This window comes from Ursus arctos, unplaced genomic scaffold, assembly GCF_023065955.2.
Source record: "Ursus arctos isolate Adak ecotype North America unplaced genomic scaffold, UrsArc2.0 scaffold_15, whole genome shotgun sequence".
Lineage (NCBI taxonomy): Eukaryota > Metazoa > Chordata > Mammalia > Carnivora > Ursidae > Ursus > Ursus arctos.
In genome coordinates this window covers 34,475,467-34,501,976 of record NW_026622819.1, presented here as the reverse complement: position 1 = coordinate 34,501,976, position 26,510 = coordinate 34,475,467, and the positions used below count along the sequence as shown (strand labels likewise).

Sequence of the window (26,510 nt, the reverse complement as noted above, 5' to 3'; positions counted from 1 at the left end):
CCTTCTCACTAAGGATCCCTAACAAAAGGCCTGTGATTCATGGTATTTCCATAATTGAAGGGATTTGGACAAGAATTTACTACAACAGCAGTGGGGAGAGAAAATGAGTTTGTGAGCATGTCAGTGAGGAACTTGTACTGGAGATCAAAGCTTCAGAAACTTCTTCATGTTTTGAACTGAGGAAAAGAAAATCTTTGAAGAAAAACATAATCATTAAAACAAATGAATGGAAATGATTAAAATAGATGTAAAAAGTCCTGAAGCATCAACAGTTCTATGATTACGATGTTCTAGACATGCACTATCACTCCATCACATTACTTTGTTGTAGTTTTCTATAGCAATCATTTTTCAAGTCATCTTACTTATTTAAGGTTTTCCATGTCCTTCTCTGGAATATGAATTCCATGAGAGTAAAGCTTTTGTCTTATACCTGCAACACCTAGAATATACCTGAGACATATTAGACTGTCATATAAATTTCCTGGATGGATGAATGAAGTAATGTCTGAGCAGGGTTGTAAAGGCTAACTAGTGGTGCGCCAAGTAAAGTTGGGGTAGAGGTTGAAAATTGAAGGAAAGAGTGGTGTGTTTTAGAGAAAAAAAATGATATGGAACTACTTTTGCTCTTTCACCTCAGGAAACCCATTTCTGATGACCTGAAATCTGTCCAGCTCATTCCACAGAGAAGCATGACCCAAATGTGGACTTAGAAAATTGATTTTAAAGTAGCATATTTCCCTCTGTTATGAAATAGAAACTTCTGGACGTCTCACTCAGAGTATAATAGATTTAAGCTTGACCTAGATTGGTTTTTTTCAACTGTAAATGGACCCATCACTCTTACGGGCATAAGAAGGAGGGAAGTACACTTGGACAAGATAAAGAAATCTCTTGTCCAGGTCTCCAAACTAATGACTGTGACATCAAATGGTTCACAGACTTAACAGTTTGATTTGAAGATCTCTCCTCTTCTGCAAAGAGAAACTGCCATATGGCCTACATTGTGGTCTTTCCATTTACACAACAATTTAATATGCCTGGTTCATGATGAAATACCAGCTCCCGGCTGGGAAATTAAAGCAGCGTTCAGCTCCTCTCAGCAAGCAGGCTGCAGTTTGATATATTCTGTAAACTGGATTCTGTATTAGCCAAGGGAGAGGATTGGCATAGTTCAGAGACACAGTTGGACTTGTTCAAACGAGCGTTTCGGTGCACAGATGCTAAGTCTCTTTGGAGCTATGCTTTAGATCGCTTTGCTTCTACTTAGCTATCAACTAAATATATTTTTGTTTCAATTCCTTTTAATTTTCATCTTTATAGTAATTTATATGAGCACAGTCTTCTTCCTCTAAGACATTTCAAAAATGTTTGTTGGGAAGGAAAGGACTTACCATTGAGTGCCCTTTCAATCAGCGAATATAGTATCTGTGAAGGTGCGTGATGGATCAAGTATGGCCGAGAATCAAATGTTGGCCCTATTACCACCTAGTTATTTAGCCTTAAGTAGGTTAATCGAATTCTTGTAGCTGATGCAGTAGTCTGTAAAATAATAATAACTCACTTTGTATATGTGTGTGTGTGTGTGTGTGTGTGTTCATGTGTATGTAAAATGATAGGTGTGGTTTGGTAAAGTAGATGCAGACACAAAATGAAACATTAATTTGTTATAATAGTCCATACCCTATTAGCAGACTCACATACATCTACATATCCATTTAGTAAATATTTGCCGTAAGGTGGTCTGATTACAGTGATTGACCCTATCTTTTAATGTCTTTCTATTCTCCCAAGGTCTGAGATAACCATGAAAACTTTTCCAGTGACAATCTTTAGATAGATTTCATGGTCAAAGTGGATAGCTAGTAACATTTTCACACATGGTGAAAAACTTTGCATTCTTCTCATTCACTGCTCTACTTTGAACTTATTCAAATTTACTCTTCCAGCAAACCTGCTCTGAACCTCAGGCTGGTCCATGCATCGCTCCTCTTTCTGATAGTAATCTAAGCCTATTTCTGTCTTTTTATTGAATATATTACAATTAAATTCTCTGTACTTGCCTACTAAACTGAATCTCTTCAAACTTTGTAACTCTATTCCCTACCCTAGGGATTTGTAGGTCTTCAATAATGTGTGTTGAAACCATCCACACACAGACACATACATACATATATACAAATATATTTTATTTTTATTCATTTGTCTCCCTATTCCACATCAATATTTCCTACTTGATCTATTGACATAAAATCATTTTCAACCTATGAAATAAAATCATTTTCAACCTATGACATACCAGTCATTGAAGTTAAGTATTGAGTATGTTGTAACTGACATCATTATTGACTAAATGTTAACAGTCTATGCTTTGACTAATATTCATTTGTTCAACAAGCTTTACTGAGACCATACTTTATATGCCAGTCACTATGTCCTGTAATCAGTATGTCTTCAAGAAAGCAGACATGTAGGAAATCATATAGATATGCACATCAGTACAGTTCAGTTCATTAAGAACATAAGATAAAATCACAACTTAAGATGGAGGAATCTGTCCAAAAAATCCTCTCTGAAGGAGGTGACAGTTATCTTGAGTCCTGAAGGCTGCGTGGGAAGTAGCGGATTGAGATGTTTGTGGAACGAGCGTTCCAGATGGAAGGGGCAGCTAGTGTAAAGGCAGAGGATAGAGAAAGCCTGGCGGTTTGAGGAAGTGCCCATACAGTATTCAGTATGTTTGGAATGTAGAGTGGGAGGTAGTCAGTAGCAAGAGATGAGTAAATGCGGATCTATGTCTTGGCAAGAAATTAGGATTTCATCCTACACTCAATGGGCAAGAGGGATGGAATGTCCAAATTTGCATTCAGGAATAAGCATTCTCATAGAGGGAGGCACCCATGCAAGCAGATAGACAGGAGAGTCTTAAAATAACCCAGACAAGAAGTAATGAGGATTTAAACTCATCTTCAGCAAAAGATGAGAAAAGACACTAAAGGAAAGAACCAGTGGAATTTAGAGTCCAGCTGTTTATGGAGAGTGAGAGAAAGGGAAGATTTACAAATGGCAGCATGCTTTGGATTTGGAGAACTGTGTAAATGTGATGCTATTTCACATGGGAGTGAATGTAGATAAAACAGGTTTGCAAGGGTGGAAGTGGGAGGAAATGAGAGATGAGTTGGGTGTAGAGTTTGCTGGACTACGTATGCTAAGTGCGCAGCGGTTATATTGGTCATATATCCAGTTACTCACCAACACCCGCCACATCTGCCGTTATTCAATCCATGTGTTTATCCAGTACCTATTTGTCGAAGTGATGAATAAGTGCCTGTGGAACAGGCAGCTTATAAATGTCCAGGGGGATCAATAGTCTGTTTGCAGTACCAGACCTCCAATCATAAAGTGAAGATTAAGGTGACTCTGGTTCACAATAAATTAGGAGAATTGATTTTCCTTTTGAAAGCTGCCACAAACATGAGAGCAGAAAAAATGGTGCACTGACCTCACAAACATGAGGAATTGTCACAAAATTGTAAAAGCGCATCTCTGTTCCTATTACAACCTATTATAATTACTTAATCTTCTCCTAATTTCATCTACTACTCCCCAGCCCTTCTGAACCAGATCCTAGAGAGAATGAAGCCCTATTGTCCTAAAGCATATGTTATAAGTAATGAATTAACTTAGCACCTGTGCATCTAGAATGGTAACATTTATATACCATCCTTGTGAGAATTCATGAAATAATCACCGAAATGATTTTCTGTGTTGTATGTTTTAGGTGAGGAATCCTAGCTGAGAAAGTTCCCCTCTCCTCCCCCTAATATTAGAACAACCTACTTCCCATAATAAGTATTCTGAGCTAGTAATAGGGAAAGCAAAAGAAACTTGATGTTCCTGTCATTAGGGGTCCTATTCAATTTTCTTATCTACCTCTCACAAGTTTTTGGCATTTCCACATTTACAACTACCATTCTGATTATAGAACCACTGTGTACATTGCAAGATGTTTCTATTCTCAAAAAGGCCAAATCTATAGCTGAACCTTATAACATCTAGAATTTGTATATAACATTGTGAAGTTACATAAATAGTACCTAGGAGAGAGGAAAAGAAGTCCCTATCCCATTAGGTTCTCTAATAACCCTAATTGTCAATTAGGCTGTAAAAAATAAACACCCTTCTACAATGCTTCCAGCTGTCTCTGCTGAGGAAAAGACAATTCAGCCCAGTGGTGGAAAGATACATGCCATCATTTAACCTTTTTTACGAGAAAACAAAGGATGTTGAGAAGATGTACTATACCCTAGGGAAACGTTTCAGCAGGAAGAACTTTGGCAATGAGAACAAGGAGAATAAAGACAAATCTCTGACCCTAAAACTGATTACTCAGCAGCATTTACCATATATATATTTTGATATTTTAACATTAGACTAACTCAGTAGTCTGGAGCTTAGAGAAACATGAGCTCATGATAAAATTAACAATTATTAATAGTTACTCATGCCATCTCCATGTATCATGATGGAAAGCCTCTTATGAAAGGCCAGTGGGCAAGCTGATGCAGGTCCGTGTTGGATTTTTCACTGGTCTCTGATGAAGTAAGTAATATAAGACCAGTGGAGTAAGTTATCCTTACAGGTGAGTTTAGTGAACTGTCCTGTCTTTATTCTGTGTTTATTTTTTTCATTTGAAATTACTCTTGCTATTTCTATATTAAAATATTTTATCTTTTATGTACTGATGATGATGGGTGATTTTTTTTTTAAATCTTTTTAATGTCTTTTTACTTGTGTCCAGATCTGGAAAAAAAAAAATGTCCTGACCATATCTTGGTCCTAATTAAACAATTTTTAAAATATGCTACTGGTTCATATCTGAATAGATCATAAATACTCATTAATTTATTCATCCTTCAACAAGTATGGAATAACTGCAAAGTGTCAGCTACTATTGTAGGTAATGGCAATACGGTAGTAAGGAAGAGAAATTATATCCTGCCCTCGTGCAGTTTACAATTCTCATTGACAGACAATTGAAAAAGAAAAGAAATCAATAAATAAAATAATTTCAGATAGTTAAAAATGCATTGAAAACAAAACAGTTTCTGAATGAGGGTTTTCCATGCACAGTATGGCACATTTTTCAACTGGGCTAACGTGGTTTAGACCCCCCCCCCCCTTTATCTACTCGATGGAATTAGTCATGGTCATAACAGTAAGCATGTTGTTGGGGATGTTGCTTATTATGTGGCACTGCTGGGTAACACATATGGACATATTTCATTCTTTTTTCTCTACCACAAAAAACCCTCTTTTCGCTTTTGTATCAGAGAAGATATTATGAAACTTAACCATACATCCCAACACGAGAGAAACACCATCGTATTACATAGCTCTTCAAAGAGAAGAGCTCCTCTATATTATGAGGGTATTGCATATCCTCAAATGCTTTTTTGCCCACACACACTATCAAAACTTAATCAAACTTAATCAAACTTTCTGTCATAAACAATTTGCACATCTGTTACTATTTATTAACACTAAATTTTATTTTATTTTTTTCATTTTTTTTTTTTGTATCTAAATGCCATGGACTCTTTAGCAGCTCTTTTTTATCCTGTTTAATTAAACTAGTAAACCAACTGGAGTCACCTGACACTTGAATGGGAAAGAAAAATAGACGGAGCTTTCAAAAACGGTTTCTAATGTGTTTAAATATTAGCTTTCTCTTACTATCAAAGTGATCAGTTTTATTTACAGTGTTTCAAGATTATCACCCCAAATTGCATAATTAAAGCAAATATCCCAAAGAGTTAAATTATAGATGCTTTGATGTCCAAAACATAATTTTAAGCTTCTGTTGTCAAGATGATGCAAAAGTTGTACAAAGACATAAAGCAATAGCACATTTGCCTCCCTGGACTTCTTTTTAAGATCTATTTATTTAGGGGCACCTGGGTAGCTCAGTTGTTAAGCGTCTGCCTTCGGCTCAGTTCATGATTCCAGGGTCCTGGGATTGAGCCCTGCGCCAGGCTCCCTGCTCAGCGGGAAGCCTGCTTCTCCCTCTCCCACTCCCCCTTCTTGTGTTCCCTCTCTTGCTGTCTCTCTCTGTCAAATAAATAAATAAAATCTTCCGCCAAAAAAGATTTGTTTTAGAGAGAGAGAGAGAGTGTGTGTGCGTGCGCGCTTCAGTGGGGGAGGGGCAGAGGAAGAGAGAGACTTTCAAGCAGACTCCCCACTGAGCTCAGAGCCCAACTCAGGGCTCCATCCCAGGACCCCGAGATCATGACCTGAGCCAAAATCAAGAGCTGGATGCTTAACCAACTGAGCCACCAAGGGCGCCTCAGCACCTTAGATTTTTAGGGCAGGGTTTATGGAGATATGAGCCCAACAGCATGTCCTCATCAGCTCTGCTATCAATCCATCAGTCCTGTGCTTTTAGGTGAGGGATTTGCTACTAGCATCTAGTAAGTAGAGGCCAGAGATGGAGCAGAACATTTTGCAATACTCCAGACAGCTCCCAACAGCAATTACCCAACCCTAATTGAAAATAGGACTAAGGCTGAGAAACCCTGGTCTAGAGAGTCTCGTTCAGTTTTATATACTGAAACACACACCCAATAATTAATACAAATCTGACAACAAGAAGAATTATCATTCTTGCGTTTATTTTGCTTTTCTCCTGAAATCCTTTCAGCTCTTCCTTCCTTCTCACTCGGTCTCTGAAGTTTCAGTTGTCATCCTTCCTTCTGTTCAGGTTTTTCTGCTAATGATAACGATGGTGTAGAAAATAGTAATGGAGATATACCTCGTTAATCAATATTCTAGGACTAAGTTATTCTTGTTATATTTTACTATGCTCAACAAAAACAGAATTTTTTTGTTTTCAATTTATATTCCCTTAAAATAAATTAACACCTTTCTTTGAAATACGTGAGTCTGCTTTTCTTGTCCTGGCATAGTATTATAAAATGGATTGCATATCTTTCATCTTTCAACACTTATTTGTACTGATTTTAAATGTTGCGGGGGGGGGGGTGAGAGAGAGAGTAGGGCATGGGGTGCAGAGGGAGAGGGAGAAAGAGAATCTCAAGCAGACTTCATGCCCAGCATGGAGACCCACATGGGGCTCACTCTCACAACCCTGAGATCATGACCCTGAGGGGTCAGATGCTTAACTGACTGAGCCACCCAGGAGTCCCAATGTTGTAGGTTCTAGGGGACGTTATAGCTTAAGGTTCATCTGGGAAGGGGAGAGAGTTGTGACATGACCTGCAAATTGCAAATTTACAAAATTTGTTCCCGGTTAGAATTTGAACACTGACTGAATGTTTGATAATATTAAGAAATTATTATTAATTTTTAGGTATAATAATGATATTACAGTGAGTATATTTTAGTAATGCATAATGGAGTTTTACAGTTGAATTAATCTATTTGCAATTTACCTCAGAGTAATCAGGAAGAGGGGAAATATGTGAGATATCAGTGAAACAAGTTTAGCTCTGAGTTAATAGTTGCTTAATTGGGTGGTGAACATATAAGGATTTATTTTGCTATTACTATTTATACTGTTCTACAGTTTATTAGACTATGATGTTATACTATCCTACTAGTATTCTAACAGTATACTAGTATACTATTCTGCCTTTTTTAAATACTCAAAATATCCCACAGCACAAATCAAAGAAACAGGAAAGAAAGTGAGCCCTTTCTATAACTTTTATCTTTTAAGATGTGTTCCTTCTATCCCTACCTTCTCCACAAGACTGAGAAGAAAATACTGGTTAACTGAGTACGTGGTTAAGTAAAGTTTCTACTGGATATAGTTTGAAAAAGATGCAGTCACATCTTAGTTAAGCTTATAAAGTATGAGAAGATGTCTTTTCTCTTTTCTCCAGGATGAGAGTCAGAACATCTCTGGTAGGAGAGTTTCCTGAGGTCCATTTATCATACTGACCAAGTAGGTCAGGAAGGAATTTTTTAAATGTAGTTTAGATAAACTGTTGGGGCATTTAACCCAATTCTTCAGCTAACTTTGCTTGAAATCACAAGCTAAAACATATCTTATGCATCTTTAGTCCACTGATTGCTATTCTTTCCAGAGTTTATTTGACTAAGCTAAGATATGATAAAGGTCATCTATTTGGAAGAGGAAAAAAATCTATAAAACCCAGAAGTTGGCAGACTTTTTCTGTAAAGGACCAAATAGTAAATATCTTAGGCTTTGTGGACCACATATGGCCTCTGTTGCATATTTATCTTTTAATTTATTTATTGCTTCACAAACCTTTAAAAACGTAAAAACTATGCTTAATACAAAAAGCAAAAATGTGAAGGTTGGATTTGGCTATAAGAATCTTGATATATCCTCTTATTTTAAAACTAACCATTCATCCAAATTTAATTCATTCTGAATAACATAAATGAAAGCATTCTGTAAATTGTATCTTACTTATTATTATTCCTTTAATGCATATGCATTTTACCTCTATCACTTAATACATACTACTAACTAAACCAACTAACTATTGATGTGGATTATTTTTTTATCATTAATACTTATACACAAACTTTTAATTCAGAACTTAAGGGCCATTTTTATGATGGTAATTATTACCTCGAATTTGCCTGTTTGTTGTCATAGAGTGATGCTTCTTGGAGCGGGAGGATATCAACTGATATTTACCTGTGTTAGGATTAATTTGTGAATGTGCCTGTTTTCTGGGCGAGGGGATGGTAGTAGGGTTACTTTGTTTGCCTAATACGTTTTTGCTGTTCCCTTGCACAAAAGGAGATTTCCAGCTGACCTCTCTGCTGATACCTTGGAGTACTCAGAAGTAGAAAATGGAAACTGTAGGAAGGATATTAGTTTTCTACTCACTTCAAGGCCTCTCTCTAACTACTCATGTACTGGACTTAAAGAACTCACTGTAATCTCTCAAGAGTGGGTAAGAAAAGAAAAGGTAGAGGCTTTTAACAAAATGGACTGGAATGACCATCTAGAAAGAGGTCACAGGTGAAGATGTGTATGAGTCCAGTACTTTCGGGCTAAGTGGCATTGAGTCAAGCTCAGGTTAGCTGAGGTGGTAGAGCTTATTGTAAAGGAACAGAGGAAGAAAGAAAGCACAGAAAACCACCCCAGGAAAGTCAGAGGCTGACTTTATGGCAAGAGGGAAACCATAGCAATTCCAGTACCCCAGGAGCCATTTTAGGGAGACACCATTCCCATAACTTATGCAATCTCTGACTTTCCTAGCTGTTCATTTCTCACTTTCAGGCTCCCCGTGAGAGGGTATAATTAGGCCTGTCAGTCACAATACAACATAAAGCATCCCCATCGGGAAGAGTTCTCCAACCAGGCTATCCTGTGGGCTGCTGGCCAGGTTTGGGATGCCTGTCTTTGAGGTAGGCATCCATTATGGCTGCACCTGTTAATACTCATATTCAGTTACATGATGAAAGCTTACCGACTTGAACACATGCACAAAAATACTGCTCTAACCAATTCTGTAAAAAGGAGCTACTGGCTTCATGTCAGAAAGTGTTTCATGAAATGAGATTTTTCTCTGGATGCCGAAGTTTTGCTTGATTTTTTTCCAAAACAACCTTTAATCTTATCTCACTCAAAGCAGACACCCTCTAGTGGTTTGCCTGTACATCTAGGTTCAAAATTCACAGATGCCTCATCACCTTTCAAGTTCTTTTGAAGCTTCATTTACAGTAATTCCTAAAAAAGGTCGCTTTTGTTCTAGATGCTACAGCTTTATTTTAGGCAAATCCCCATCATCTCATACCCAAATTACAATTGTGAAATTCTTTACAAATCTTTTTTACCTACTAGGAACCTCCCCCCACCCCACCCCCCGGTTCATTTTACAAGCCAACTGTAGATTAATATTCCTGTATCAGGAAACAAAAGATTTGAAAGAGAACAAGTTTACCTTCTAGAGAAAGAGAGGTGGAGTGTTTTCCCATGTATGGCAAGATACCGAGAGAGAGAACTCCCAGCTCTATTCCATTTGTTCTTTCCTAGAACAATACTTTATACACAACTTCCTTCCTTCAGAACCCTTGCAATGATATTGTCAGGCGAGACCAAATTTCTTATCTGTGGCGGAATATTCTCTGTGCCTACTCAACCTCCTGTGATCCTGAGACTGCTGGTCTTACAGTTCCATGGAAACCTTCTCCCAAAACTGTCCTCTGAACCTGTGCCCAGGACACTGTTCGATGCCGTCTTCCTTCCCATCCCATTTGTCTGTCTTCTGCAGCCTCATGACTTGGGCAATGCAATTCCTACACTGTTTTCAGATCCTACCTAAGCCTTCTCTTGTCACCAAAAGTGTACAGAAATCAATTACGACAGATGATGTATTATCTGGATTTTAGATTTTTATCAGGTTAAAGTCCCTAGTAGACACTTTAGCTTTAGCACTGTTCTCAAGCTTGGTTTATACATTGTGTTTGGATTTCTAATTATAAATTCTCAGGGTTTTTTTTTTAATTTCTTTTATATTCCCCATAGTTTCCCTCCAGGTGCAACATGAAAATCATTTGTTGACTTGAATTTATACCATCCCTTAATTTTCACTCCTTTTTGCCACCTTTTTCGAATTTCTTTTAAACCAGGAACCCTCTTTTAGATGTAAATCTGACAGCTACAAGACTTCTTTTCCCCAAAAAAAAGCCCATCACTGACATCACCTAAAACCTTGTTAGAAAAATGCATTGTCGGGGCGCCTGGGTGGCTCAGTCGTTAAGCGTCTGCCTTCGGCTCAGGGCACGATCCCGGCGTTATGGGATCGAGCCCCACATCAGGCTCTTCCGCTATGAGCCTGCTTCTTCCTCTCCCACTCCCCCTGCTTGTGTTCCCTCTCTCGCTGGCTGTCTCTCTCTCTGTCAAATAAATAAAATCTTTAAAAAAAAAAAGAAAGAAAAATGCATTGTCAGCAGCGCCCCATTTACTAAATCCTAATCTGCTTTTTAGCAAGACATCCAGGGGATTCTTATACATAGTAAAGTGTGGGAAGCACTGCAGTGAAGATTCCAGTATTGATCAGTTAACCATTCATTGTTACATTGACCAAACCAAGAAAATGTGCATTTAAATCCCAATTTTATCATTCACATGTGTGTGTGTGTGTGTGTGTGTGTGTGTGTGTACATGAGTGAAAGACCCAAAGAGAGAGAACCAGGGGGAAATTTTGGAGACAATAACTGTTTTGCTGTATAGTAGACTTGCCTCCTAAATATCTAGTGAATATATTTTCTGCTTAGACTATTTTTTCTGCTGTACTTTTCTTTTTTCATTTTGTGTAAGCATATTAAACCACATAGGAAAACAGAGCTGTCAAGATATCACTTCAAAAAAACACACTTGACATAGCTAAGAGCCAAAATCATTTGATGAATTTTTTAAAAGTTGGCTGCTTTTTAAAGGCATTTATAATTCAAGGTGTTTGATTAACTTTTAAAGAGTTGAGTGTTGGTAGATTTAAAATCAAAAGGAAAGATTTGGAGTGGTCCAGTGGATTTTTAAAGATGGACAGAAATCAGGAGAAGTATGATCTTACCCTTCTTAGCTTTGATATTTTTTATGTGATTTTTGTTCCAATCACATAACAGACCCCCTTTAATCTTCTATATGTCACATGGACTAACATGAGGCTGACAGTGATTGTATTTTATCTCCCCAAAAGATATCCTGAAAATTACTGAGATAGTCCATCAAGTTTTTTAACTTGCGAAAGACAAGTAGTATAAATATATAGTAGATAACAGTTTATAAATAGTATTGTGTGAAGCAGATTTTATGCAGACATGAGGCAGTTGAAGAAGTCACAGTAGAATTTAAAGATACATCCATCATCAGCAAGGGGAAGGGGTGAGAGGTTTAGAAGTGGAAAGTATAGACCTTAATGGAAACATCTGTATATGCAACAGAATGAAACAGTCATGTCACACACATGTTTGTAATCAACAGGAACCAGTTAAAAGATAAGAGTGATGCAACTTCTGGTGGATAGGGTCAAAGCTCCTCAAAAAGATATGGCTATTTGGAATGTTGTGCTCAAATGTGAGCACTGTGTTTTATGACACGTATTTGCACACTGGTGTAAGTCATTTCCACTTTTCATTTATTCATTGATTCATTCATTCTTTATTTCTTGAGCCACAATGGTATTATGTGACTAAACCTATGGTCAGCCCTAGATATTGTAAATGTGATGGTTGTACTTTTCATTAAAGACCTTATTGGTTAGTTTCGAGAAATAATCACATAAACGAGTAAGTCTGAAAATGTGCCATAGGGTCTCAGATGCACGATTACCAAGCAGAGTGGAGACGCAAAGATAATTAAGAAGGGTGTCCAGGGGTGTGAAATCATCTCACTTGAGACAAGTCTAAGGAACTGGGATGGTTAGTTGATTAACAGATTGTTTACAAGAGGGTGGAGGGTGTGGGAGATGATAATTATATTTCACAAATTTGAACAGTTACTTGATATATGAAACATTACTTTTTCCTTTGTTCCAGCAGGTAGAGTCAAAATCACAAGGGAAAAAAAATGCAGTGAGAAGAGAGGGAACATAAGGGGGAAGGAAAGGACTCGTGTTTCAGGAGTGCCCACTTTGTGCTAGGCTTGTGCCAGGCACTTTGTAAGCACTATTTTAGTTAATCCTTGTAATAACTTTGCCAATGCTTAACCTGTCTGAAATGCCACTATTAGGCCAATATTCAGAGCTGCGGGTGATCACCCTAATTGCTATACTTCAAGAGAGATGAACTGACCAAACGTATGGGGGAGAGCTAAGATTTTTTCTGGCAAAGCTGTATCTTTAGATGATACAAAGGACAGCAGGACCAGTGGTAGAAGATGCTAATAACTGTACGAATGTGACTGTGTCTTGAGAACTGAAATGATCGTTACATCCTTAGAAAATAAAGCAAGATTGGGTATTCTAGTTATTCGAATATTTATCATAATATATAGGCATAACTCTTCTTTTATATCTGAATTTGGAAATATATCCAGTCTGTTTCAGAAGCTTATAAAAGATGTGAAAATTTTTTTTAAGATTTTACTTATTTATTAGAGAGAGGGAGAGAGCACAAGCAGAGGGAGCCGCAGAGGGAGAGGGAGAAGCAGGCTCCCTGAGGAGCAGGGACCCTGGGACCATGACCTGAGCTGAAGGCAGATGCTTAACAGACTGAGCCGCCCAGGTGCCCTGTGAAATATTTCAAAATACATCAACTACTACAAATTGACATCTATTTAATATTCTATTCTACTCCAAATTCCCTAGATTGCTATTCAAATCCATGTGACATCTCAAGTGCTTCTACCAGCCAAGTTTGATATGCAGATTGATTTAAGCCAGATGTTACCACCTCCTGTGCTGTAAGAGGTGGTATTTTACTAGTTCACTAGTATAAATATAGAAATATTACAAATACAAATATAGAAAGAAAACAAAGTGTTAGTTCCTCTTACTCTATGAGACACTGGATTAGGAGCCTAAGTAATTTACAGGAAATTAGTATTTAGACGCACAACAAAGAATTACTTTGATTTCATGACATTGGATACAAAAAGAGGAAGCAGCTTCTTGCTTAGGCTACTATGAGCAACCAAGTAGAAATTTTCCCATAAATTCTAGAAACTCAGGTTAAACGTATTACCTTACAAATTTCTGTCATAAGTTCCTGGTAAGTTCCTGTGTTATTGCAATGTCAAACTCTGTTTTAGGGGTCACGGAAATATTTCTGAGTTGCAAAATTCTTGACGCCATTTATAAAATGACTTTATATAGGTGACAGTAATGTCAGATCGACTGAAATGCTTATAATCAAGGTTAACTGATGTCAGCAAAAATAGCATTGAATAGTTGATATATCTCATACCCTAAGTTTTATTAAAAGTACATAATATATATATATATATATATATGTGTGTGTGTATGTGTGTGTGTGTATATATAGATATAGATATATATATATAGATAGATAGATAGATAGATATATTTATGTAGTGGTGAGTCAAATTTAATCTCCTGGGACATACTCTTTATAATGTTGCAATTGAAAACAGTTTTCCAATGTGCCTGTGATAGGGTACATTACTGTCAGTTTTCCTCTTCAATAAGTGAAATAACTTACCCTGTAAAGAAAATAACTTACCCTGCAAAGAAAAACAGGAGAATATACAAAATTAAAATTAACATGTCGAGTCCTCAAATACTTGTGCTCTGGTTTATAATTTAGAAAATTGTATCCAGATAAAGGGACTTATTTCCAAGTAAATTTGCACCAAAATTCTTAAAGCAGTGATTGCACCACTGGGAAATTCCTAGTTTAGTTCTCAAAGAGTAAATAAACAAGAAGAAATGTAGAAAGATTGGAATAGTCAACATGGTCTAGAAAATATGCCATAATATTCTTTTAAAAAGCTTACATCTACAAGATGCACTTAGTTTGTTCTTTGGGAGTTCAATTTTATTTCACTGTGTATTTTATTCTTTGTGTGAAGTCAATCTGAGCACCCAAAAGCAAATTAATTTTCTACCTGGTGAGAAACGACATTATCTACATCGAAGAAAATATTACCAAACATTCTAGATACTTTCTTCATTATAGATATTGCACAAAATCCACCCACATATGTCGCTTAAATAAAGTACATAAATCATTTGACAAGTTCTATTACAAAGGGGAGATAACTCACAGGGGAACCAGTATTACATTATCTAAAACTTAAGGACAGAACTTAGTGTGGGCCTTGGGTTCATCCACTATCATTGATATACTCATAAGCATTTTAAAATAATTTTCTCTGGGCTCAAAACTCAAGATCACAGTCACTGGGAGGGATGTAATAATGTCACTGTATGATTGCTGTCTTAAAAATGTCTCAAACCAATGAGGCAGATAAGAAATCTTTAGGAAACAGAAAATCCAATACAAGAAAATGGAAGTAGTGACAAACTAATATATGCATAATTTCTTAGGAACCGAAAGGATAGTATGAGATACAAATGAATAAAACGGGTTTTCTTTCTCTGTTTTTTACCCAAATCCAAATCCGCACACACACGGAGTAAATACAGAAAAACTCTGTCACACCTGACACACGACACTCTTCCCTCAGTAAGTACATCTCCACAATAACTTAATATTAAGCAAAAATTAATTCACGGAGAAGCAACTGCTCCATTCACACACTGAATCTGGAAATTCAATTCATGAAATCTAAGACTCTTTAACAATCAGAGGATTTGCTTTTGTCATTGCTAAGTGTGTGGCATTTGTTAATTTTGTTATTCATCAAAGAAACAAAGAGTATGGAGGCTTTAGAAGAAGGGATGATTTAAAATGATTTTCACACTGACCAGTGAATATACCTTCACTCCTCTCTTGAACATACTTTCACTTGTTCTGTTTCTCACTACGAAATTATTGAGGAGGTGCCAAGAAATAATGGCTGAAGAGTTTTTTGTTGCCTCCAGAACTGTGATAACATAAAATTTCAGTTGTTTAAGCCAAAAATTTGTTGTAAGTATGCTGGTGGTTACTAATGACACTTGAAGGGAAAGGAGAGGGAACTTGGAATACAACTGTATCTCAAGAACTGTGGCCAGGGAGGGAGCAGGTCTCCTGGCAGAACCCAAGAATGGCTCCCAGCTGAGACCCTAGGACTACAGAGAGCCAAATGGAAAGTGAGGGAGAAAACAGGTGACCTACCCAAGGCTGCATTTGGTACAAAGGACTCTCTGTCCCTCACTCTACATTGCAGAACAGCCTGTGACCAGGCATTTATTCTCCCGAGGTTCTTCTCTGAAAGCAGTTGAAGAAGGCAGAGAACTAGGACAGCTGAAACAGATATTAATGACCCTGGAGTAAGCCTTCCCCATTCTGGCATTTAAGGAAAGAGAACAAACTGCCTATCTCTTTGCTCTAAAGAGAAACTCCCAATCAACAAATTATGGCATATCATCAGATTTTTCATCCTTAAGTGTGAAAGGATGCCGATGGACTACCTGAACAAACCATTAAACATTCAAGGAAAAGATCTAGACACAGAGGCAGAAATAGTGAAGAGAAAGAATTCAGAAAACAGAAGGAGACTTAAAATAAAAATATATAAAATATAAAAACAAAAGCCTTTTTCTCTTCACTTTCCCAGTTTTATAGCAATATATTTTACATATATAATTCACCCATGTAAAGTGTACAATTCAATTTTTTAGTAAATTTACCAAATTATGAAATCATTACCATAAATCAAATTTAGAACATTTTCATCGCTCCAATAAGATTCCTTGTTCCCATTACCATTTATTGTGAATCTCCTTTCCTACCTGCTATCCTGAGCAACCAATAATTTGTCTCTCCAGATTTGCCTTTTCTGGATGCTTCATATATGTGGAATCATATAATATATGGACTCATGTCTTTCTTCCACTTATGTTTGTGAAACATACTGAGGTCTGTCCATGTTGTAGCATTTATGCGTCATTCACATTCAGAACTCTTAACACCTATCAGGAGACAGTGGACATTACATCTACAATGAAAGAGAAGGCTATAATGAGACAACAAAAAATATATTAAAAAGAATGGAAGGTAAAGTTGAGGAAATCTCCTGCTTTCATAATCACTACTAACAGGTTTCCTTTCCCTTATATCCTGTTTTTTGTTTCCTATTCTGTGCACTTAGATATTAATTTTATAACTAAAGGTTTTTAAATTAAAGTTATGCACATTACAAAATAAAAATAATTTAAAGAAGTTGAAAAAAGGAAAAAATTCACATCTGCATAAAGGAATATTTTTCATGCTGAACAAGGAATATTGGTAGATGTTATTATCATTATGGTCATTTTTATCAGACTGTAATTACAATCTTGTATTCTTTTCTCACTTAAGCTTTCATGACCATTCTACTGTTATCAGAGTGACTTCAAAAGCTTCACTTTTAATAATTGCCACATAGTTCATGCAGTGGTCTTTTAATTGGTTGAATCTTGACTTGTTAAACATTTCAGGCATTCTCACATTTTCAGATGTTTAAATAAATATGTATCACCGTGTAAACATTGTTCTTGATTATAGGCTATCCCTTGGGTTAGATTGTCCAGTGAAATTTCTGGGTTGAAGACTATGGATACTTCTTAAGATGTTTGTTACACCTTACTGGTTATTTTCCATGAGGTTATAACCTAACCATTCTACATGACAACTTGCACAGATTTGGGAAAGCAACACTTAGCGTTAATACATTTCCCATCAGCTTAGTCACCATAATGTGCCAATCATAAATTATATAATATGGCATTAGTACTTTAGTGACCAACAGGAATTTAATTTGGGGGTAGTGCTAAAATTACTTCCTTTTATTACATTGTTTAGATTAGAGTAGCCAGCAAATTCCATGGTGTGATAGTATGCTTTATGTTTAAATATAATATAATTTCTACATACACCAGTACACACACACACATTCGCATGCACACAAGCGTGAACACTCCACAATATTACTTATTAAATTTACATGTTTACCAGCATGAACAACAACATAAGTAGTTGCTTCGGTGGCATTTCCTAAAATGCTATCTTCCCAGATTGGTTCAGATGTGCTTCTTAATACTTCCAGAATGCCCACAGTCTGTATTATTGTTCTTACCAGATTGCATTTAAATGAACTCTCAATTAAGATGAACTCTTTTTTGTAAACCATCAGTATATAAGTAACACAAAAGCAGATACTCTGTTTGACTCATGTTTCCAGCCCTAACATCAAATACATAATGCCTACCACATAATTTATTCACCATGTTTATCAGCATGAACTGAACTTACTTAAATAAGTTCAGAAAAATGTGAATTTAGGTGTGTTTCAGAAATACTTCTACCATTTCTTTTTTCCAATTGGTTATCTTGAAACTAAATTTTTAAATTATTTCTAATTTGTTTTAAAAATCAAAATTGGTAGAGTTTAATAAATTTAGAGAAATGAAATAGAAAATTATCACTTGTAGATTTATTTAACTAACAAATAAGGGAATCCAAACTTGCGAATGTTTGCTTACTATATTTTGGGCATCTAATTCTTAAGGAAGAATTCTTAGAAATTATTGAAACAGAAAACCTCTTTCTGCATTTGGAGTACAATTTTCTATACCAATCTCATTGGGAATATGCGAACTGCGTAAGGCATGCCTGAAATGCATTTCTCAGAGCCTGTGGTCCAGTTTTTCTTCTGTGATCATAGTACTTTCTAGGCCAGTGTTTCGGTTCACTTTGTTTTCTATCTATATCATATGATCTGCTTTTTTGCCTTCCAAACTTTATAAAAATCTTGTATGATTACTGTTTCTTCTTCCAGTATTCGACTCCATTGTGGATTTATGATTCCCTTTTCTACATTTTTGTTGTTACTTCAGATGAATTAGAATGAGAGCTGAAGGATAGATAACTCTGTTGCAGCTTTCCACTTGAACTGAAAGCTGTAACTGTTAAGAGTGTTTAAGGTTGAGTATTGTCAATCGGATATTTTCGTCAGAAGGAATTCACTGATAAAATAGCAAATGCTGCCAATCATTGGTTGATGACACCATGAGACTTTTTAAAAAAACTTTGGGTCTTAGTGGTCTTTGAAAGTAAATTAGCAAACAAATCTTCCTTTCTTGTTTTTATAGAGATTTGCTTGCTGACCAAGGGCCGCCGCACTGCCAGTGTTCGAGCCGATACGTATTGCCGTCTTTATTCACTTTCTGTGGACAATTTCAATGAGGTCCTGGAGGAATATCCAATGATGAGGCGAGCCTTCGAGACGGTTGCCATTGACCGACTAGATCGGATAGGTACTCTCTTCAGTTTTCTACCTTTTTTGTGTACAATTTAGTTATACTTTAGCAGACTGATATCGGTTTGCAATTTTAAGTCCTAAATGCTATCATAGGTTGCCTATTAGTTAGCATAGAACTAGCAGTTAGCTCTAGCCCTATTTCTACTATCTAACTTTCTCTTCTAAATGTTCTGGGTTTATTTAATCATCTCTATTTTTACTAGCTGCTCAATCTGATTTCCCCAGTGATGCCAAAACAATTTGAATCTTCAGGTAAAAAGCAATGACAAAACTTTTAGGTAGCACTAAAATAGAACTAAAAATATAATAGTATGAGTCTACATTACAAACCAAATAATTTTACTACAAGTTTTAAAAAAATTTTTTACCTATCAACTTTACATTTTTAGCTTTATATTGAGAACTGAAAACATGTGCATTTTAATTGTCTCCGTAGAAACTTCTGGAAACGTTTGTAATACAGACTCAAGCAGGAAAAGCCTTCCTAGAAGTTCCCAACATAGATGCTTTACTTTGTAAACATCAACTTATTTTACAGTCTTCTCTGCTCTCCAATAAGAATATATAAATTAGACCTTATTAGTTACACTAGTTTAAAGATTTGAAGAATTGCTATAGTAAAGTTAGATCAGATTGGCTTGCTGTTAGCTTCCCAAAGAAATGCTGGAACATTCTGATGTCAGAAGGTGGTATGCATTTATTTTCTACACCTAAATCCTCTTCCCTCACCCTACCGTGCTCTGCCCCCTTTCCTTGCTCAACTCTACTCCATCTTCAAAACCTCAGTTTAGACATCATTTCCCTGTAGAAATCTTCTGTGACTTCCTGCCTGCTCCTACGCCGAGTATCCTGGGTATGTTCTCCCATCCCCCTAGGACCTTCCTCCATCACCATACTGCTTTTATTATTGCAATTGCTCTAACCGATGCTAAGATTTGTGAATGTAGAGATCATGTCTAATTCACTATTACATTCACAGTACCTAGTACACAATGAATATTCTTGAAGAATGGTGGTAGGGAGGGAGGAAGGAATCAATGATCTCAAAGGAAATGGGGTTGGGATCACTTGGAAGTAAACAAGTGCTTCATTCTTATTAAAGGTAAGGATTTTTGATTGATGTAGTCTTATGTCAGCTTTTCGTATGCACTTTGTATCTCTCTTTCCTTCTACAGAAGTGGGATGACAGATGCATTAGGCTCTGAAATTAGGTTAGGTCAAGTAAAGGTAGTATTTGGACATTACCATTAGACATAACGCACATATTAGAAATTCATACTGACAATTTAGACACGTAATAATAGGACATAGTGTTGAGAAATAAGACAGTGCCCATAAAAGTGGGTATTCCTGAAAGCATCTTTATTTAATTTGAAAATAATTTACCTCTTTGTGGTACGTAAGTGCTCATGGTAGAACTAGAGACTAATTTCTGAGCACATGCATTTTTTCCTAAGCCAGCTAGACATCTTGAGAGAAAGCGTTAAAATCAGGATATTTTAATAGAGAATTTCTGTTACTCTGATCAGCTTCACTCTCATCTAACTTCTTCCAATTAATTTTTATAAGGAAGTTTGCATGAAATGGTTTGCAATCAATAATACAGGCAATAAAATTGCTAATAAGCACCAAGTATTTGCAGTTTTGATCCTTTTAAAATTCTAACTGTGCATTAAAAATTATATTTCTCCACAAGTTCACAGATATTTACATTATGAAATGTTGACTATTCACATGTTCACAAAGAAATATAATCCTTCTCCATTCTGTGGCTATTGCTTATTTATGTAGACCATATTTAGTTAAGGCGATATGCTAAATAAGCATTTATATTTATTACAGATATAGGAGCTTTTGTTCTTGAGAAAATTAGAATGGTTCTATAAGGAGAGACAAGTATTTATTTCAGCAGTCATTTAAAATGGTAGTTTTCCAGCATCCAAGTAAATTATAACATATATTTCCATTAAAAAGTATTCCTTCTAACTTTAACTTTATTAAGCAATATGGCAAGTTGATTCACTTTTCAGTTACAATATTTACCTGGGAATTATTTTATCAATGACGTCACCAAAAGTCACTGATTTTCCCCTTTCATCGATCTAATTTTGATTCTATAGTCATCTGGCCAGAGAACGTCTACTTACTGCAATCTGCTCCAAAGACAATGGCAGGAAGGAGAGGTAATGCTTATTGAGGTTCTAGAGGGAGCCGAGAACCTGCTGCACACTGTGCCCCTTAAGCCTCACAAAGACCTTTCAGACAAGGAAAGATCATGAAGTGGTTCTCAACCTGGCCGTGCATAAAAACCCTCTGAGGAAATATGCTTTTAAAGTCCTGAAATCTGGACCCCACGCCTGGTTATTGTGGTTTAATTCGTAAGGTTCAGACAAAGCTCCAGAGATGAGGAGACTATGAATGTATGGTGGAGGAGCACTGGCATAGGGCGCTGGTCAAAGGCAAAGGACTTGCCACAGGGCTCCTCGAATGTGCACGTGAGAATCACCTGAGGTCTTAGTAAGATGCAGCATCTTGGTCAGCAGGTAGGAGGGGGCTTAACAGACTGCATTTCTAGAAGGTACTCATGTGATACAGATGCGGATGCAGCTGGTTCCTTGTCCTTAGCAAGGATCTGCAATCAAATCTGCTGTTTTCCTTCCCCAGTCCAGTTTCTTATTAACCAGGTTTTCTTGGGCACTATTCTTAACCTGCCTCTGTCCCGTTCTCTTTCTGGGTGAAATAGGATTATAAACACATCCACCTCCAAGAGTTGAGGATTAAATAAAGTAAGTCTCCCTAAAACCTTTTGTAGAGTACCTGTCACATAGTGAGTGTTCTATTGTCCTTTCCTGAAAAAAAGTAGCTTTAAACTTAAATGTTGATTCCAGGCCCATCCTGATCCAAATACCCTTTCTTCTCCCACTCTTCAAAGTAGCCCTCATGTCAAATATCTCCCTTTCATCTTTAAGATGGCTTTTGCCATATTATGGACTTTTCGACTTGACTTGCATAGAAGGTAAGATTTCCCAGAGAGATACAGGAAGTGTGAAGGGCAAAGCCATCTTTCCGTTGGGTCTAAAGGTGAGTACTTGGCTTTGAAGCCTCTTCGGTGAAACGCCGGCATACTTCTGTTTGCAGGAGCGGTCTTGCCTGGGCTCGTTCTCCGTCATCTGGAGGCTTTCTAAGTGGCTCTCTTTCTTTCGCTGACAGGCAAGAAAAATTCCATTCTTCTGCAAAAGTTCCAGAAGGATCTGAACACGGGTGTGTTCAACAACCAGGAGAACGAGATCCTGAAGCAGATAGTGAAGCATGACCGGGAGATGGTGCAGGCGATCGCTCCCATCAATTATCCCCAAATGACAGCCCTGAATTCCGCCTCTTCCACCACGACTCCGACCTCCCGCATGAGGACACAGTCTCCGCCAGTGTACACAGCGACCAGTCTGTCCCACAGCAACCTGCACTCCCCCAGCCCCAGCACGCAGACCCCCCAGCCGTCCGCCATCCTCTCGCCCTGCTCCTACACCACTGCAGTGTGCAGCCCTCCCGTACAGAGCCCGCTGGCCACTCGAACTTTCCACTATGCCTCCCCCACTGCCTCCCAGCTGTCCCTCACGCAGCAGCAGCAGCAGCAGCTCCAGCAGCCCCCGCCCCCGCAGCCCCCGCAGCCGCCCCCGCAGCCGCAGACGCCCAGCAGCTCCACGCCGAGAAACGACGTGCACAGGAGCACGCAGGCGCTCCACAACACCAGCCTGACCCGAGAGGTCAGGCCCCTGTCGGCCTCGCAGCCCTCGCTGCCCCATGAGGTTTCCACTCTCATTTCCAGACCTCATCCCACTGTGGGCGAGTCCCTGGCCTCCATCCCGCAGCCCGTGACCGCCGTTCACGGCCCGGGCCTTCAGGCGGGGGGCAGGGGCACCGTCCCCCAGCGAGTCACCCTGTTCCGACAGATGTCCTCCGGAGCCATTCCCCCTAACCGAGGAGCCCCTCCCGCACCCCCTCCACCAGCAGCTGCTCTTCCGAGAGAGTCTTCCTCAGTCTTAACTACAGACCCAGAGGCAGAAAAGCCACGATTTGCTTCAAATTTATGATCCCTGCTGATTGTCAAAGCAGAAAGAAATACTCTAATAAACTGAGAATCTTCTCAGATCTTATTTTATTCTATCTCCTGATAGATTCCTATAGCCTACTATGAAGAGATATTTTAGACAGCTCTGGCCTACATGCAAAATGTAAAATATATAAATATATATCTACTATCAAATACCTATCTAAATTCCCAAGAGTTCAAAAGACCTGTTTAGCATTCAGTGTTATATGTCTTCCTTTCTTTCAATCATTAAAGGATTTAAAATGTTGTTGTAAGATCATTTATTTTTAAACCTACTTTTACTGAATTCCTTTGATATATGTATTTCTCTACTTTACGAAGAGTTCTTGGATTCAATGGAAACAAAACTCTGATTTTAAAAGGCAACTGAAGTGAGCTACTGAATAGCACCAACCAAAACTTCTTTCATTAGCTGTGTCTCTGCATCTAAATTGTTAATCATTAATTATGGAGAATTAAATAGCAAATCCCATTTTATAGATCCAAATTGTATTTTGGTGCTTTCAATTTTGAATTAGGTTACAGAACACACCGTATGCTTGGCCGCGGTTGGAGACTAGCAGTGGTACCGTTACAAATATCTCCAACCTCAAACACGGTCACTGATCTTTCAGAAAGCTGAGGGGTATTTGTCTTCACGTGTTATCGGACTTTTACCAAGACTCAATCAATGTTAGTTGTAAATAACTTTTCCAACCCAAATAAAAATAGCTATTCTGTGCTGTATGAAGGTAAAAGTCATCACTTAAGAATTTAGTTTTATTGCTTCACTTCAAAACTTAGAGTTTGAATTTTATGAAACCTAATTGTAACAGTTATTCAACTGTAATGCAATGGCTTGAAACCTACGATATTATTTTAACCTGCAACGCTTTATGCAAAACTGTATGCTCAATTCTACAAATTGCTTGTATTACTCCAAAAATCATTTCTTTTCTTCCTTCTTGCCATAACCAAGCATCTGAAAATAGTTCCTGCATGCTTTTTGGGGAAAAAAAAAATAGGTTCAGATTGGTCACTGTAGGGAGAGGCTTACAGTATTTCTCATTTCTAGAAAAGTATAATCATTCATTAATTGCCTATCTTAAAATTCCTATAAGGCTGACTTGGATCTCTGACTTAAGTCTAGAAGTGAGGTTTTCACTTTCATTTAATATTATTACTATTATTACTATTATTTAAGTAATGATTTGTAAACCACAGCTTGATTTGGAGTTGCCAGTGTGTTCTGTGTCTTCACTGTTGGTAGTTGGTAGTTTACCCTGGTATTCATTTAAAATAACTAATACACGATAGCATCATGTCTGTCTGGGAAGACACACTTTGTTCTATGTATATTGTAATAAAACGGTTAGTAAATCTTAAGGCATGTGGTGACTAACATAGCTCTTAGGAGGTTTGTTATTCGGAATGTGCTGGAAAATGTATGGACATGATGACAGAAAGCAGGGGGCAAACTGAATGTGAGCATTGTTTGTTTGTCTGTTTTCTTAACTCTCCATGATCTGTGAACATCTGCTTCTTCTCAGAGAAGTCCCTTAGTAATCATTTGTGCCTAATGCATCCCACAAATGTGGTGGATGACTGGAACACAATTGGAAGATTCCTAATAACCGACTTCTGTAAATAACCCAAGTTAAGAGAATGACCTAAAGTGGAGGTCTTCAGTATCTTTGGCACTGGCAATACATTTAAGAAGAACTTAACAAAGATCACACATTAAATGGGGCAGGGCCTCCAGACAGACTTGAGGACAGAAAAGAAAACAAAAGCAAAAACTCTAAAATGGATCCATGCTGCCTGTTATGCCTTTTACAGATATAATACCTATAATACCAAAATGAGTTGTTATATTTCATTTCTAACAGATCCCAGCTTGTGTGGAAGTAATCAACAATGCTAGTCAATGTAATGTTGTCATTAACATGCTGGTGACATCTGATGGCATGTCAGGAATGGTGTTAAGAAGGGGATTGTTCAGTCTACCTAGGACCTATGGGAAAGCTGCAAGACCATTTACATATCAGTACAAAACTCCTTTATTTTATTAAAATATTGAGAATTAACTTCAATTTATTAAGATCATGTATTGGTCCTTTAAATTATTAAAGGTTTACATTTGATAGCACTAATGGGTTTGGTAGTGAAATATTTTTATATATAAATTTTTGGTTTTTTATTTTGAGCACTATTGGAAAACATAATCAAAATTGAATTGCATGGTCTTTCAGTGCAACCATAAAATTTTTATTCACTTTGTAACAGAATGCACAAAAAATAAGGTTTATATGTTAAACTAAAAAAAATGGTACAGGGTAAATTATATACATATATATGTATGAATATATATATGCTTAGATTAAGAAAAAAATTAACTCACATTCCTGTAATATAAAAGTCCATTGCTAGTTGAAAAGTGACCTCTTTTCTCTGTACATAGTTAAGCCCATAAGAATGGAGTTTTAATCTGTACAGAAAGAAATGTATTATTGAAAAGATTGGTCTTTCTGCTGCTGGGAAAATAATAGAATAGCTGATTCTTACAACTGTATGATCAGGGACGAATTAGAGTATTTCTTTTGTCTTTGCTCAAAGCCATACATATATAAATATATATAAAGATTATTAATAAATTCAACAGAAAATAAACTAACATCATGAATATTTTATTTTATCAATATACTCTAATCAAATATTTTGTTTTGTTAATGAGTACAGATTTGCCTCTTTCTACCTTTACATCATAAGATCTCCAAGAGGACTTATACTTGATAGTCACTATAAAATTAATTATAGATAGCCCGTGGCTGTAGAGAGGAAGGTAAATAGAACATGGGTTTCCCAGTTGTCCCTGTTGTTTACCTCTTCCATACAGTACTAGTGGAAGTCTTTTTATTCTTTGCTCTCTACCTCAACGTGTGGTTGTTGCCCAGTTCCAAAACACGGTCATTTCTGTGCTATTAGATTTAGAGATGGGAAAAAAAAATCACCTTATAATTTATTATACAAACCTCTTTTATGACAGCCTTAGGCCTTGCAAAGGCTTTCAATAGTGATAGAACCTCCCTTTACAAGTGGATTTTGAATCAGACCTAAAAGCCTGACATAGAGTTTATTGCATTGAATGAAGGATTCTTGAAAACTGTAAGGATAAATGGCAGGAATGGCAATAGACTCTATTCATCAAATAAATAGCCTGTCTCCGGGTCTCAGCGACCACTCCATGAGTGAATGAGTCCCTGATGGGTGCCATCCCACTTTAAAAAGGTATTATTTTGCCATTTATAAACTTAAGTGAGCATAACATCTGCAGGACACTACAAAGTACACAGTCAAGTCAGGGTAGTTCCTAAAGGACTTGGGTGATTTAAAAAATATGATGTGTTTTAAACTTTAGATGTTATTATTTTAAACCCCAAATTATTTACACTTCAAAATAGAAGTGACCTCTATCATCTTTCAGGCCTATTTTTTTTTTAAGTCCCCATGACTTCTTAAATTTAAGTGTTTATATTTGTTAATCTTATA

The 26,510-nt window shown here is 37.1% G+C and overlaps 1 protein-coding gene across 1 annotated transcript in view; it reads left to right on the top strand.

Moving 5' to 3' along the window:
• Positions 1 to 23,228, top strand: part of HCN1 (hyperpolarization activated cyclic nucleotide gated potassium channel 1) — a 164,865-nt gene extending 141,637 nt beyond the window's left edge. The window contains exons 5-6 of the mRNA XM_026506932.4: positions 18,702 to 18,866; positions 22,082 to 23,228. Coding sequence (XP_026362717.4) covers positions 18,702 to 18,866; positions 22,082 to 22,962 — 1,046 coding nt within the window. The 3' untranslated portion in view covers positions 22,963 to 23,228. The remainder of the gene's footprint in view (positions 1 to 18,701; positions 18,867 to 22,081) is intronic.
• The last annotated feature ends 3,282 nt before the right edge of the window (positions 23,229 to 26,510 follow it).